This window comes from Jaculus jaculus, chromosome 12, assembly GCF_020740685.1.
Source record: "Jaculus jaculus isolate mJacJac1 chromosome 12, mJacJac1.mat.Y.cur, whole genome shotgun sequence".
Classification (NCBI taxonomy): Eukaryota; Metazoa; Chordata; class Mammalia; order Rodentia; family Dipodidae; genus Jaculus; species Jaculus jaculus.
The window spans coordinates 25,698,753-25,714,367 of record NC_059113.1 but is presented as its reverse complement, the minus strand read 5'-3'; the positions used below and the strand labels follow the sequence as shown (position 1 = coordinate 25,714,367).

General features: G+C 42.0%; 1 protein-coding gene across 3 annotated transcripts; it reads left to right on the top strand.

Moving 5' to 3' along the window:
- The first annotated feature begins 1,111 nt into the window (after positions 1-1,111).
- On the top strand, positions 1,112-12,696 carry LOC123453752 (dentin sialophosphoprotein-like). 3 transcript variants are annotated; one of them, XM_045131635.1, is made up of 9 exons: positions 1,112-1,776; positions 2,215-2,360; positions 3,191-3,245; positions 4,944-5,089; positions 5,455-5,629; positions 5,946-6,122; positions 8,673-8,706; positions 9,874-9,941; positions 12,531-12,696. In XM_045131635.1, the coding sequence occupies exons 1-9, from the start codon at positions 1,163-1,165 to the stop codon at positions 12,559-12,561; spliced, it is 1,446 nt and encodes a 481-aa protein (XP_044987570.1). In that variant the 5' UTR covers positions 1,112-1,162; the 3' UTR covers positions 12,562-12,696. The 3 variants fall into 3 exon arrangements, 2 of the variants coding, with proteins under 2 accessions (XP_044987570.1, XP_044987571.1); XM_045131636.1 differs by lacking the exon at positions 5,455-5,629; XR_006632949.1 differs by lacking the exons at positions 1,112-1,776; positions 2,215-2,360; positions 3,191-3,245; ... (2 more) ...; positions 5,946-6,122; positions 8,673-8,706 and adding an exon at positions 8,900-9,272.
- The last annotated feature ends 2,919 nt before the right edge of the window (positions 12,697-15,615 follow it).

The following is a 15,615-nucleotide window of genomic DNA, read 5'->3' as shown; positions in this document are numbered from 1 at the left end:
AAAGGAGTGTGCCACAAAATCCAACCCTATCATGTGTGTGTGTGCCTATACCCTATTTTTTTCCTATCATCAGTAGATAGATGTCTAAGGAGTTATTACCCTTTAATTTTTAGCAGAGTGCATTGAAGACCATGAGATGGAATCTGGAGGTGTTGATAAAAGTTCACAAAAGGATCCATTTGGCTACCTAGGTGTTGTGCAGGACGCCTTTGATTCCTGCAAATGGGAGTGGGACCTAGGAGGATCTCTGTGAGTTTGAGTACAACCAGAGTGTACGTGTGAATCACAGGTCAACCAGAGCTGAGAGCAAGATCCAACCTTGCCAAACAAAACAAAACAAAATAAAAAATCCATGAAAATAGAAAGCAGACCATGGTGAGGAAAGAAACAATGGTACAAATGATTATGGGGTTGAACAGAGGGTTGATATAACAAAAACGTACCTAGTTTGCAAAACACATTGAAATCTAATTCATCTCCCTGTATCTGATCATATTTAGTCAGTTAATTCGGACTGGAATTTCAGGTGACTGCGTTTTCTGGAGTAGTATGCAAAAGCAGTATCTTAATGGAATTCAACATGCAAATGATGTGCTGACAAGAAAGTAGCAGGAATGGAGGTTTAGCCTTCAATTATTTAATTAACAACATTCAGACAACACTAGAGAGAAATGTGTAATTCTTTGTGCTTTTTGTTATGAAGTGCATTAACTTTAAATGAAGACATGGCTTAGCGGTTAAGTGTTTGCCTTTGAAGCCTAAGAAAACCTGTTCCCGTCCAGGTCTCACATGCAGATGCAGTGAGTTAAGCATGCACTGTTGCGCATGCACACAAGGCCAAGGGTGCATCTGGCATTGGTTCCCAGTGGCTGAGATTGTCTGTTCTCTGTCTAGTGGTCTTCTTATCTGACCCCTCCCCCACCAATAAATAATAATGAAAGTGTTAAATTTGAAAAATGTATAAACAGGGTAAATGTGTGTAATTTTCCCTAATTGTTTTGCAACCTTGATGAGTAGATTTATTACAAAACATTGTTTTCTATGATTAACTTGCAGGAATAAAAGAGCCTATCCTTTGGAGAAAGGAAATAAAAGTGCACTTACAAAAAGTCAATTGAGAGAATTGGTGAGAATACCAACACGTGAGACATCCACTTCAGAAATGGACTCTCCTTACAGTCCTGACACTTCTGGTGGTCCAGATCCTCTTGATGGTCTGGACACCCATGATGGTCTGGACACTTGTGATGGTCCAGATACGACCACTGTTTCAGATAATCCTGATGGTCCAGACAGCCCTGATGGTACAGACACTTCTGATGGTCCACATAATCCTGATGGTCCAGACATTCCTGATGGACCAGACACTACTGATGGTGCGGATATTCCTGTTGGTTCAGATAATCCTCATGATCCGGACACTCCCGATGGTCCAGACACTCCTTACAGTCTGGGCACTTCTGATGATCCTGATCCCTCTGATGTTCATGATACTTCTGAGGGGCCCAGTACTCCTGTTGGTCCCATAACTTCTGATGGTTCCAGTCCTTCTGAGAGTCCCCGTGTTTCTCATGGTCCCAATGCTCAGGATGGTCCTGAATCTCCTGCTCCTCTTGCTGCCCTTCTGGATCGTGCTATTTCTGCAGAAGCTGATGTTCCTGCCCCTCTTTCTGTTCCTGCCGATGGTCCCGCATCTCCTAATGCTGCTGACTATGATGATAAAGAACATGCTCTACAAGTTGCTAAAGTCGTTCACACTAAGGAGAAAAATGATAAGTAAGATGATGGCAATAATTTAGGCTAGATAATTATTCTTTGCAAAGAAAGCTTCCGTCTAATTTGGGCTCATTTTTATGATGATTAATTATTAACCACGTATATGGCTTTTCGGTTAAGGTGCTTGCCTGTGAATCATAAGAAATCCTGCTCTGATCTCGAGATCCCATGGAGCAAGGTGCAGTGATGCAAACATGCAATGTCACACATGCACACAAGGGGGCACAGGCGTTTGATGCATGGTCACAGTGGCTCAAGAAACTGGTCTGCCCATTCTCTCTCTGTCTGTCCCTTTCTCCATCTCTCTCAAATTATTAATTACAAAACATAAAATTTTAAGTAATGTGAAAGGGGAATTTTTGGAATTTTGTCATAACGTTTTGTAACGTTGAGGTGTAGAATTAATAGACCACATTATTCTGTATGACTACCTTGCAGAAATGAAAGTGCCTGTCCTTTGGAGAAAGTAAACAAACGTGAAATTACAAAAAGTCCATTGAAAAAATTGGTGAGAACATCAACACCTAAGACATCTACTGCAGAAATGGACAAATTGATGGAAGTGAACGGTCATCCCGTGTCAGGTGAAGTCCAGGACACAGGGAGCAGGCTTAATGATGGAGCTAGGGAGTCAAGTCAAGACGGCACGCTTTGTGAACAAGCTACTGTAGCTTCCTAAACACCTCCCAAATATGTAACGATCTGTTTGTTAATGCATCTTCCTGAATTTATAACCATTTCCTGCCTAGCATTCTCTGTTAGACTAAGATCAATGAGAGCCAAGATGTGATCTATTCAATTATCTGAGCTTTAAAAATACATTACACACCGCTGGACCCATGGTGCACACCTTTAGTCCCAGCACTTGGGAGGCAGAGGTAGGAGGATCACTTTGAGTTCAAGGCCACCCTGAGAAAACAGTGAATTGCAGGTTAGCCCGGGCTAGAGTGAGACCCTCCTTAAAAAACAAGTTATCTGTATATGTATGTTACACATTATACAAACATCATCAATAGACATTTCCTCATGAATATGAATGAGGGAGGTTGGAGAGAAGGCTTAGCGGTTAAGCGCTTGCCTTTGAAACCTAAGGATCCCGGTTCGAGGCTCGCTTCCCTAAGTCCCACGTTAACCAGATAGACAAGGGGGAGCACGCGTCTGGAGTTCGTCTGCAGAGGCTGGAAGCCTTGGTGCGCCCATTCTCTCTCTCTCTCCCTCTATCTGTCCTTTCCTCTGTGTCTGTCGCTGTCAAATAAATAAAATAAATAAGTAAATAAAATAAAATACTTAAAAAATATCTGGCTTCCATTAAAAAAAAAAAGAATATGAATGAGGGAATCTAAAAATGCATCATATTACACACACATAAAAATGACTCATATATTATTTCCTTCTGCTTTTCTCCATGATACAGAGTCCACTGTCAGATTGGAACGTAATGATCATGCATTTCCTTACAAATGTCTAAGGTAAGTTAAAATTATTGGAATGATGTAGCTACGAACGTAATTCTAGAAGTGTCGAAATCTAAAATTTTGTTACAAATAAATCCAAAACTAGGAATAATGAAAAGGTATAATTACAGTGTCCTACCGTTTTCTATTCATTGATTGGTTTATTTGTTTGAAACAAATTGAAAGAGTCTGATATATATATGTATATATATGTATATGGAGAGAGAGTGGGAGAGAAAGAGAGAGAGACACGGGCACAGAGAGATTGAGATTGGGGGATCTAGGGCCTCCAGCCTCTGCCGACGAATTCCATATGCATGTGTCCCCTTGTGAATCAGACTTACATGAGTCCTGAGGAGTTCACCCTGTGGATTCCTTGGCTTTGCATGCAAGTGCCTTAACTGCTAAGCCATCTGTGCACCCCAAATACTCCTACTTTTTAATGCCTAGTTGTTCTTACTCCAGAAATGAAAGGGTACACTCCCTGTACTGAGTTCATGTTGTTTTTTGTTTGTTTCTGTTTGGTTTTGGCTTTTCAAAGTAAGGTTTCTCTATAGCCCAGGCTGACTTGCAATGCACCATGTGGTGTCTCAGGGTGTCCTGAAACTCACAGTCATCCTCCTAGCTCTACCTTCAAACTGCTGGGATTAAAGGAGTGTGCCACAAAATCCAACCCTATCATGTGTGTGTGTGCCTATACCCTATTTTTTCCTATCATCAGGAGATAGATGTCTAAGGAGATATTACCCTTTAGTTTTTAGTAGAGTGGATTGTTGACCATGAGATGGAATCTGGAGGTGTTGATAAAAGTTCTCAAAGGAATCCATTTGGCTACCCAGGTGTTGTACAGGACGCCTTTGATTCCTGCAAATGGGATTGGGAGGTAGGAGGATCTCTGTGAGTTTGAGTACAACCTTTGTGTACGTAGGGAATCACAGATGAACCTGAGCTGAGAGCAAGATCCAACCTTGCCAAACAAAACAAAACAAAATAAAACATCCATGAAAATAGAAAGGAGGCCATGGTGGGGCAAAGAAACAATGGTACAAATGAGTATGGGTTTGAACAGAGGGTTGATATAACGAAAACATACCTAGTTTGCAAAACACATTGAAATCTAATTCATCTCCCTGTATCTGATCATGTTTAGTCAGTCATTTCGGACTGGAATTGGAGGTCACTGAGTATTCTGGAGTAGTATGCAAAAGCAGTATCTTAATGGAATTCAACATGCAAATGATGTGCTGACATGAAAGTATCAGGAATGGAGGTTTAGATTTCAATTATGTAATTAACAACATTCAGACAACACTTTAGAGAAATGTGTCATTCTTTGTGCTTTTTATTATGAGTAGCAATAACTTTACAATGAACACATGGCTTAGCGGTTAAATGTTTGCCTTTGAAGCCTAAGAAAACCTGTTCCCCTCCGGGTCTCACATGCAGATGCAGTGAGTTAAGCATGCACTGTTGCGCATGCACACAAGGCCAAGGGTGCATCTGGCATTAGTTCTCAGTGGCTGAGAGACCTAGATTGTCTGTTCTCTGTCTAGTGGTCTTTTTATCTGACTCCCCCCACAAATAAATAATAATGAAAGTGTTAAATTTGAAAAATGTATAAACAGGGTAAATGTGTGTAATTTTCCCTAATTGTTTTGCAACCTTGATGAGTAGAGTTATTAGAAAGCATTGTTTTCTATGATTAACTTACAGAAAGAAAAGAGCCTATCCATTGGGAAAAGGAAATAAAAGTGCAATTACAAAAAGTCAATTGAGAGAATTGGTGAGCATACCAACACCTGAGACATCCACTGCAGGAATGGACTCAATGATGGAAATCAACAGTCTTTCCGCATCAGGTGAACTCCAGGAGCACATTGGGAGCAGGCTCTTCGAGGGAGCTCCTGACACAAGCCAGGATGGCAGCCTTTGCGAACTAGCATCTTTAGCTTCTAAAACATCTACCCAGCCCATTATGATCTGTTTCGTACAGGATCTACTTGATTTTATACCTATTATTTATCAAGTATGTTCCATTAGCTAAGCTACATGAGAGCAAAGTCTCATCTGTTCATTTAGCTATGCTTAAAAAATATGTTGCCCATTGTACACATACCTTCAGTAGACATTTCCTCAGAGCATGAATGAAGGAATGTGAGAATGTATCTTCCACTTACATGAAAGTAGTCTTGTCTTATGTACATTCATTTTCTCCACGAAACAGATTCCACAGTTGGAAAGGAAAACAAGTATAAAGTAGTTCCATACAAAAGGCTAAAGGAAGTCAATAATAGTGAAAATGATATAACTGTAATAGGAAATGAAGAAATGGAAAAACATAAAGGTTTCTTGCACTTAAATTGGAAACTAGGAACAGCACATAAGAAACACATTAAAAGGTATAATATCCTCCTTTTATTTGTTTATTTACTTTTTATATTTGAAAGAGAGAGAAAAAGAATCAGATATATAGAGAGAGAGACAGTGGGTGTGCCGGAACGTTCAGCTGCTACAGACAAATTCCAGATGAATGGGCCCCTTAGCATCAGGTTTACATGTGTCCTGGGGAATTGAACATCTGTTCTTAACCTTTGTAAGCAACTGCAGTTGCTTAGCCATCTGTCTTTGTGCAAGAGTGGGAATGTTGCCAAATTGTCTTGTAATGTAGTGAGAGAATAAAATGGTAGGAATCATTGACTCTTGAATCTCTTAAAGGAGTGAGCCCCCCTGCCCTCTGGCAGAAGAAAAGAAGAGTGAAAACAGTAAGTTCACTACATGGGAATCCGTGTCTGCATCAACCCGAGAAAGGTCTCCTGTTGAAACGGACACTGCGCAGCCAGCGCAAGTTGACGGCAGTCACGTGCCTGGTGACCTACACCACACCGGGAGAAGGTTAGACCACCGAATATTCCTTTCGCTCTACAGGAAGTTACACTGCTCGGTTTCTCTGGAAATTGTGCAGATTCGTGTAGTCTTCATTCAAAGTAGGAGGAGGCTCAGCTCCATCACATTGCTGAACAGTGAGGAAGATGGACGCCCGCCACAGGGACGAGCAGGAGCAGTGACGATCGAAGCGTGGCTGTAGCGGATATTGGCACATAACGCCTTAGACACGGTTTTCTCAGAAAAGTATTGGAGAACACATTGGAAAGTGAAGGGAAATAGAGAAAGGAAGAGGTTTCTCTTTTTACATCATTCATTGGAAAGATGATTGCAAGCAAGCTCTTGGAAGTGGTCCAGTAGAGAAGGAAGTGTGTGTTTCTATGATATCTGTGTTTGTCTGCCCGGTGTTAGAAATCTTGGTCCATGCCGTTGAATGCCCGTTCCTGTGCACATATTTCCTCATCTGCTTACATGCTCACACAAAAGTTAAGATCTACATGTGAAGGAGAACATGCAGTGTTTGATTTCATGAGGCTAAGTTACCACTTTAGGTATGTTTCCACTTATGTCCGAGTTCCAGTCTATCTCAGGAGGTTATTTTCTTGACAGTTGAATAGAATTTTATATGTATATGTGCCCCATATTTTTATGACCGACTCATCCGTTGTTGGATATCTATGTTGATTGCATTTATTAGTTTGGGTGAAAGTGGACAGGAGACCATGAGATGGAAGCAGAGATGTTGAGCAAAGGTGTCGGAAGTCCATGAGGATGTTAGGGGAAGGGAGGCCAGGTGGAGGGGACACAGTTCTGGAGGTGGCGGTGGATAGATTAAGGTTGAAGGAAACAGAAATAGACTATGTGTAACAAACACCACATATAAATCTAATTCTTTGTTTTGTGATAAAAATAAGAAGCCTTCCTGGGTGGGATGGTGGCGTACACCTCTAATGCAGTGCATCCAATGCAGAGGTAGGATGATCTCCATTCCTCTGAGGTCACACTGAGACTGCATAGTGAATTCCCATCAGCCTTGTGAGAGAGAGACCCTCTGTGAAAAAACCCAATGTTAATCAAATAAAAATTAAGAAGCCTTGATTTATTATGTCTGGGCATGTTTAGTCAGGCAAGGAGAGTTTGACTTAAGTCATATAGTTAAAATCATTAGACATGTCAGACATAATTCTGTCACTCTTTGTGTCTTTTCTAATCAGTAGCAGTGATAGAAAAGGTTCTTTAAAATGAGAGCTTTAAACACATTAATAGGTGTGTGCATTCTTCAGAGAGAGGGAGGGTGCCATTAGTCTATGATAGAGAAGTAAACTGTTCACAGTGTATCAGAGAGTAGAATCTGGAATTCTAAACTTCACCATTCAGTATTCTTTTTCCTCTAAAAGTTGAAGTGATGAAAGTTACCGGTTTTCAACATGCTATAGTAATAAATAGACCTTTGGTATACTCAAAGTAGGATTTTAAATAACTTTTAAGCAACTTTAGGTGGTTTTATTTTTCACAAGTATTTTCCTGCCAGTCATAATAAGTGGCAAATGAGTGATACTGTGAGTGGTAATGTCAGTGTGCTGTTACATCACTGAATACTGCTGGAATACAAAGGTTACTTTCATGACACATTGTGAGAATCATGTCCTAAAGACATACTCATAGGATGAAATTCTGGGTCTCCCTCTAACCAGCTTGTATCCTTAGACAATTTACATGGCGTTTTCTTCCCTATATCTTTCTCCATGAGACATCTACGTGTTACTTATGTCACAAAATTATTGTGAGGTATCAAGGCAGAACAACACATGTACAAGGCTTACAGTAAATAAACAGTTAATATTGCATGGGGGGTCTGAGATAGATAACCCCTGTAATTGTTTGAAAACGCTTCATGCTATCCTGTCAAGACTCAAATCATACTTTAGTATAGGGATTTAGTGCCTGTGAGTTTGGGTTTTTTGTTTTTGCTTTTTTGAGGTATGGTTTCACATAGCTCAGGCTGAGATGGAATTAACTAGGTAGTGTCAGGGTGGCCTCGAACTCACGGCGGTTCTCGTACTTACCTCTGCCTCCCACATCCTGAGATGAAAGGTGTGTGGCACCACTCCCAGCTTTCTTCTATTTTTATTAAGAACAACAATATAGTATATTTGTGGTAGCTAAAAAGGTACAAGAGTTATCTTTCTTTGGCTTTGGCCCTCAGAAAGTTTGATGTAAATTTGTGTCTTGGTTTTGATAGTGCTGTGATCTGCCTACTAAGTTTCATTTCAATCCCCAGGTAAAGAATGATTGGACCTTTAGTACCATATAACAGTTAGGAATTTGTGACGTAGATTTCAACCTCATGTTGTTACCTAAAAAAGCATCTACTACACTTGGAAGGCAGAGGTAGGAAGGATTGCTGAGAGTTTGAGTCCACCCTGAGACTATATAGCGAGTTTCAGGTCAGCCTGGACTAGCATGAGGCCCTATCTCGAAAAACAACAACAACAAAATCACTGTATGTGATTTGTTAACTAATTGTCTGAATTTTTTTTTTTTCTGTTTGATTTAAAGGGCTGCCGAGAATACATCTACCGAACTCCACAAGGTATTTCAAGTAATCACTTAAAAGAGTTTTCAGGAGGAACATTGCACACCGCAGAGAACTGTGAGATCTATCATAGAACGCAGACCCACTGAGCACACGAAGAGGGAGGCGCTGCCGCCGCCACGGCTTCCCTCAGCAGCCTCCAGCCCTGCGCAGTCACGCAGAGACCTGCAGCTGCACGGGAGCCCGCTGTCAGGGCTGCCCACCCCCGTGCCCACACAGGGCCGGGCAGAGCTAGGTGGACTCGCATGCCTGGGGCCTGGCAGCTGGAACAGGAGAACATTAGCAAGAAAGCGTTGCACACATGTTTATTGCTAGGGAACAGTGGGTAACAAGGAGGAGTGATAGCAAGGAGCACAGGTTAGTATGCCAGAGTGCCAGTAGGAGAAATCAGGAAGTAACTCACTTCAAGGGCAGGAGAGAAAAGAGGCTTCGATGGAGTTAGAAGGGAAAAGGTTATACGGTCAGCTACTTCTCAATGTCTGGTGGAGTTCCAGCTCACTGGCACTGAGGAAATGCAGGCTCCCCGTCTCCACCAGCATCATGTTCCATCGCCCAGTGAACAGGTAGGACTGGGAGTCACAGCAGGAGCCGGGGCAGACATGGTCTCTCCTGCAGGCCCTGTGCACAGAATCTTTGCAGCACAGGATTTTCATTGCTTCAGAGGGAAAGCTTCCCCTTTTGTGCTATCAACTGTGTGTGCTTTCTCAGGATTGTTTTCTCTCTCTGCAGCTTTAAAGGGTAAGGTCTTTCCTGTCTGGTCCAGCTGTGAAGTTTAAGAATTTGACTTGTCATAGGCTCAGCACTTGATTCAAAAAAAGTAACAAATTACAGATATCTGTCAATATAGCTATTAAATGAGCACACACTGTTGCGAAATCTGAGTTATTGAAGATGTTTCTAATCAGCACTTTGATGTTGTATCAAACTATAAATTAAAGATATGGGAAAAATGGTCAAGTAGAGAAAAAGAAATACTGGGTTAAATAAAGACATTTACATGAAGAAACAAAATTTTCCTTTTACCCTGTTACAAAAGTCATTTCTTCTCAAGGTCCCTATACCTGTGCATAAATTTTTAACTTTAGATATCAAACAAAGATTTCTGCGCGTTGCATATATGGTAAAAAAAAAATGTTTAAATTTTGACATTGCATTGTTTTACAGGTGGGCGAGAGAGTTGATAGAAGGAGCAGACGATTTCACTCATTCAGCATAAACAACTTCAGACGCCTGTGAGTTGCAGGTTTTTCTACAGTGGACACAACTTAGACTATGTTGTGGGCTTTCTTTGGCGCATACATTTTAGATAAATTCACAGTAGTCTGTCACAAATAGGGAATTCAGAAATTTTTGGTTTCTAAAAATCATTATGGTTTAGCTTTTCAAAGAAGTCTGAGTTATAACTATTGTAACATTTCAACCTCCTTCAACAACTACACTTCCATTTGGTTTTGCAAAGTGGCAGTGGTTGCCCACAATGAGGGTACTCTCGGAAACCCTGCTGTGGATTCTTTTGTTTTGACACCAGATTTAGGACAATCTCAATAGCATGATCTGTATATAAATTACTGAGGTATGTAGAGAGATAATCAGACAGAAGTTCTGTGGTGATGGAGGAAAACTTCTTTTTAGTTTTGATTATTTGAGAGAGAAAGGGGCAGTTAGAGAGACTGAATGGGCGCACCAAGGCCTTCAGTCACTGCATGCAAATTCCAGACGCATGTGCCCTCTTGTGTATCTGGCGAACGTGGGTCCTGGGGAACCAGGGTCCTTAGGCTAAACAGGCAAGCAATTCACTGCTAAGCCGTCTCACCAGCTCAGGACTTCTCTTTTTTGAAGAGCAGCTTGAGTTCACCTCTAGGCTCACTGTCATACTGTCTGTGATCAGCCGGTATCGTGACATCTCATTCCTTTGGCAGAGTTGGAGCTGAGCTTGAGTGTAGACGGATGGAACCAAGGTGGGACTTTAAAGGTTTATCGTAGTGGAAGTGCTGAAAATAACTTGAAACTGTCCTTTAGAAAGGTGTGAAGGAATTGTATGTGTCCAGATAGGTCCCTAAGTAGAACTGGATTCCTAAATGGTAAGATCTCGGAATGGTGTTCCTAGCTACCTCTACGAAGGGTAGATTGAGTTTCACCGGAGGGTGTAGGGTAGGGACAACCAAGTGGAGGAGAAGTGCCTGAGGAGTGGCTTGGAATCTTTCAGGAGTGAAAGCCAAGAGTTGAGGAAGCCTTGTGGAAGTCAAGTGATTCCCCAGTGAGGCGTTCCTTTCAGTAGGGTGTGCCTTCTCAATTGTTCCTCAAAGATGGAGAGTCGTAAGCAGAGGAGAGTTCAAAGGTGCCAACTAAGCTGGTGAGACCTGTGACATTACTTTGGAGACCAAGATAATCATCCAGTAATCGTCAGTTTGGAGAGGAGTACGGAGCCCAAGGCAGGCAGGATCTCTAGTTGGAGAACTTAGGTGACTTCTGAGCCTTTGACGATTTCACGGGGAAGAATCAGAGCTATGCTGACCAGGTGTCCCGAAGAGTGAATGAGTGTGTGTTAGGATTTCATTTGTGTACATGGTGAAATAATTTGCCTGTCCTGTTTTAGTAAGTGTCCCTTGAAGGGGTGACTGGTCAAAGAAGGTGGTGGCGTGAGATGCCCCTGAGAACTGACAGAGCTGCATAGAGCAGTTTGTAATTCAGCTCTCAGGCTGGCCAGTGGGTGAGGGGAGTAGTGAACTTGTGGAGAGGCTTGCACATGATACTGAAGGACTTAGGGTGTCAGGAGAGGCATTTCTTTCCTCACTGGCAGGAGGAATAGTACTCCCTTGCAAGGGCACCCATGGGCCCATTATGAACTCCTTTCACTATTTAGACTTTTCTGCTCCCTTGTGCTATGATTGGGGATGATTGAGCCATCAACGGCCTCAGTGATAGTGATGTTGTAACCAGCATCCTTTTCTCCTTCCTTTCCCACACTGTTTTTTCTTAGTACTTGTATGGACTGAATTATTTGATGGGTCTTGCAATGGATAATTGTGGCCTTAGGACAGCCTCTCTCTTCCGTACAGTGAAATGAGCACGCTCAATGAGTGAACCCTCGCTTGTTAAGGGTCCTCTTTCCTCTCTTTCCTCCACATTGCTTCATGCTGAGTGCAAGATGTGGAGATATATCCAGAGTCTGCATTAAATACTAAGATTTTGTAAACTTTTCTTATGGCAAGAACTCCTTGAATGACAATAGCCTCTACCTTTTTAGCCAATATGTGAGGGCAAGTTTACTTTGCTATTTATATTGTTTTGTTATTATTGTTTTTTTAGTGAGATAGAGAAAGAGAGGGAGAGAGAGAAAGAGGAGTGACAGAGAGTTGATATTTTGGGCCTCAGCCACTGCAATTGAACTCCAGATGCTTATGCCACCTAGTGGACCTTGTGCTTGCCTCACCTTTGTGCATCTGGCTAATGTGGGATCTGGAGAGTAGAACATGATACCTTAGGCTTCACAGGCAAGCGCCTTAACCACTTAGCCTTCTTTCCGGCCTGACTCCTGTGAAGTTTGACCCCTTATTCCTGGTTCCAGTGTGTGCTATTCACTTAGCATGTGGCTGTTAAATAGCCGAATGAAAAATGGGAAATCACTCACACTTATTCTTGATGAGAATGAATTCTTTGTGAAAGTTGGGCATATTGTGCTTCATTCTGATGTATTGTAGTGGTACATGCATGTTTGCATTCTCATATATACTCATAATGCTCACACTTCCTAAGTCATGTGTGCTAGTAATAGTGATATCTTTGAAAACAAGAATATAATTCTCACTTTCTCTTTCTAGTATCTTCTTCAGGTCCTACGAGGTCCTCTGAAGTCTTTGGTGTTCAATTGAGAACTCAAGTCATAATCCTCCTCCACGTTTAAGAAGAACAAAATACATCTTTGCATTTTGCAGAAACACTTACTAAGATTAAACATAGTGATCTTTTATGATTACTTTAATTACATTTGTGCTTTGGAAGTCATTATTAGAATTCACTGAGGATGTTTTGTGTGTGCGTGTGTGTTTTTTTTTCTTTGTGTGTGTGTGTGTGTGTGTGTGAGAGAGTGTGTGTAGTGCGGGGGCTGAAACCTTGGGTTCGGGCATGGTAGGCAAGTGGTCTACCACTCAGCCGTATCTTCAGCCACACTGAGTTGTCCCCCACCCAGCTGTGCCCTCACCCCGTGTACTGGCCCTCCTCATTAGGGCCTTGTCATTCTAGTCCAGTGTCTCCCATAAGCTGTATCCTCTGTCCCTCCTCTGAATTGATGTTTGTCTCTTTGGGTTCATGTGAATTTGTTGAGATGGTTCTCATGTAGGCCTGGCTGGCCTCAAACTTGCTAGATAATTGAGAATGACTTTTGGCCCCTGATCTCGTGTCTGAGTCCTGCATGCTAAGATCATAGGCCCATCATGTGTGATATGGGCCTATGATGTGAGGAGTTGCTTATCAATGACATGGCAGCAAGGGAGAGAGAAAACACGATATACATTTCGGTGCCTCCTTCCTCACCAAGAACACACATTCAGAAGTTTCCAGTATTTATCACAATGATGTCAACCTCTGGGAACCAAGTTTTCAACATGCAAACATATGAGAGGAATTTCACATTCAAATCATAGTGAACATATTTTCAGAAACATCAACGCTAGCATACATATATGCATAGAAATCCTGGTCTTCCTGCCTCTGTCTTCTGAACGCTGGGCTCACAGGTATATGCCATTATGACCAGCGAAAAATAGACAGATACTAACACAATGGCACTTAAATGCTAATAAGAAGGAACCTGGGGCGCCGAGAGTCAATGATGTTATTTTAAAAATTTTATTTTATTTGACGGGCTGGGGCGATGGCTTAGCGGTTAAGCGCTTGCCTGTGAAGCCTAAGGACACCGGTTCGAGGCTCGGTTCCCCAGGTCCCACGTTAGCCAGATGCACAAGGGGGCGCACGCGTCTGGAGTTCGTTTGCAGAGGCTGGAAGCCCTGGCGCGCCCATTCTCTCTCTCTCTCCCTTTATCTGCCTTTCTCTCTGTGTCTGTGTCTCTCTAATAAAATTTTAAAAAAATTAAAAATTTTTGTTTTATTTGAGAAAGAGAGAGACAGCAAAGCAGAGAGATAAAGAAAAAGAAAAGGAGAATCTAGGTGTACCAGCGCCTCTGTCTCTGTAAATGAACCTCAGATGCATGTGCCATTCTGTTCATCTGGCTTATGTGTGTAGTGGGGAATCAAACCAAGGTCCATGGGCTTTTGTCGGCAAACACCTTTACCGCTGAGCCCTCCTTTGAGCCCCTCCTGGAGGATCTTTTTGAAAATAATTGGTTATGTGCATGTATGTTCAAGTGGGGGGCGGGGCTATGTGTGTTTCATGTATGTGTGGAGGTCATAGAAGCTGTCTGTGGAGGTCAGAGAGTTCCTGTGCTCCACTTTCTTACTTTTATTAGTGGTTTTGATGTCAGCCTTCTCAGGCTGACCTGGTATTTACTACATTGTCTCACAGTGGCCTCAAACTCACGATTTAAAGACATGTGCCGGGCTGGAAATGGCTTAGCATTTAAGCGCTTGGCTGTGGAGCCTAAGGACCCCAGTTCGAGGCTCAATTCCCCAGGATCCACGTTAGCCATATGCACAAGAGGGCGCATGCTTCTGGAGTTTGTTTGCAGTGGCTGGAAACCCTGGAATGCCCATTCTCTCTCCTTTTCTCTCTCTCTCTCTCTCTCTCTCTCTCTCTCTCTCTCTCTCTCTCTGTTGCTCTCAAATGAAGAAAAGATGAATTTTAAAAAGTTGTTAAAAACATAGACAAAGACATGTGCCAATCCACACAGATTCAATTTTTTTTTTCAAGGTAGGGTCTCATTGTAACCCAGGCTGACTTGAAGTGTAGTTCCAGGCCAGTCTCAAACTCACAATAAACCTACTGACTCCCGAACGCATTTTAAGAAAATCTATTCTTATTGTCAAATATGAGGGAGCAAACTATCCAGCGAGAAACAGTCCGAAAGAGTGAATGTGTGTGCTAGGGCTTCTTTCCACGGCAAATAAACTCCAGAATCATGTGTCACTTGGTGCGTCTGCCTTTATTTTGATATTGATCCTGGGCCATTGGGCTTGCAAGCAAGTGCCTTTAACCACTGAACCATTTCTCCAGTCTGAGTTCGTTCACTCTTAGCCTCAGTAGCATTATCTATGAAATGGACATGATGTTCCATTTCCTTAATCAAGGAAAGTTTTATTACTGTTTTTTTTTTTCTTTTTGTTGTTTTTGATGTAGGGTTTCACTCTAGCCCAGACTGACCTGGAATTCACTATGTAAACTCAATGCGGCCACAGACTCATGGCGATCCTTCTACATCTGCCTCCCAAGTACTGGGATTAAAGGCTTATTACTATTTTTATTCATTTATTTATTTGTAAGCAGAGAGAGGGAATAGAGACAGAATGGGCATGCTAGGGCCTCTAGCCACTGCAAACAAACTCCAGACGCATATTTCCCTTGTGCATCTGGTTTATGTGGGTCCTGGGGTATTGAACCTATGTCCTTTGGCATTGCAGGAAAATGATTTAACCTCTATGCCATCTCTCTTGCGCTTATTATTATTATTATTATTATTGTTGTTATTATTATTATTATTATTATTATTATAATTATTATTATTATTATTTCACAGTAGGGTTTTTCTGTAGCCTAGGCTGACCTGGCATTCACTATGTAGTCTCAGGGTGGCCTCGAACTCATGGCAATCCTCCTAACACTGCCTCCTGAGTGCTGGGATAAAAGGGGTGTGCAGTCACACACGGCTATTTAAATAATTTTTTATTTTTATTTTGAGATAGGACCTCACATGTAGACCTGCCTGACCTTGTACTAGCTATGTAGACCCGGCTG

Bases quoted from the DNA above. Each gene is read 5' to 3' on its own strand.
- LOC123453752 (XM_045131635.1), top strand. From the start codon at position 1,163: ATGGACTCTCCTTACAGTCCTGACACTTCTGGTGGTCCAGATCCTCTT. The intron at 2,361-3,190 runs GTGAAGTCCAGG...TCCATGATACAG, and splicing joins GAACGGTCATCCCGTGTCAG to AGTCCACTGTCAGATTGGAA. The intron at 9,942-12,530 runs GTGAGTTGCAGG...TTCTCTTTCTAG, and splicing joins ATAAACAACTTCAGACGCCT to TATCTTCTTCAGGTCCTACG.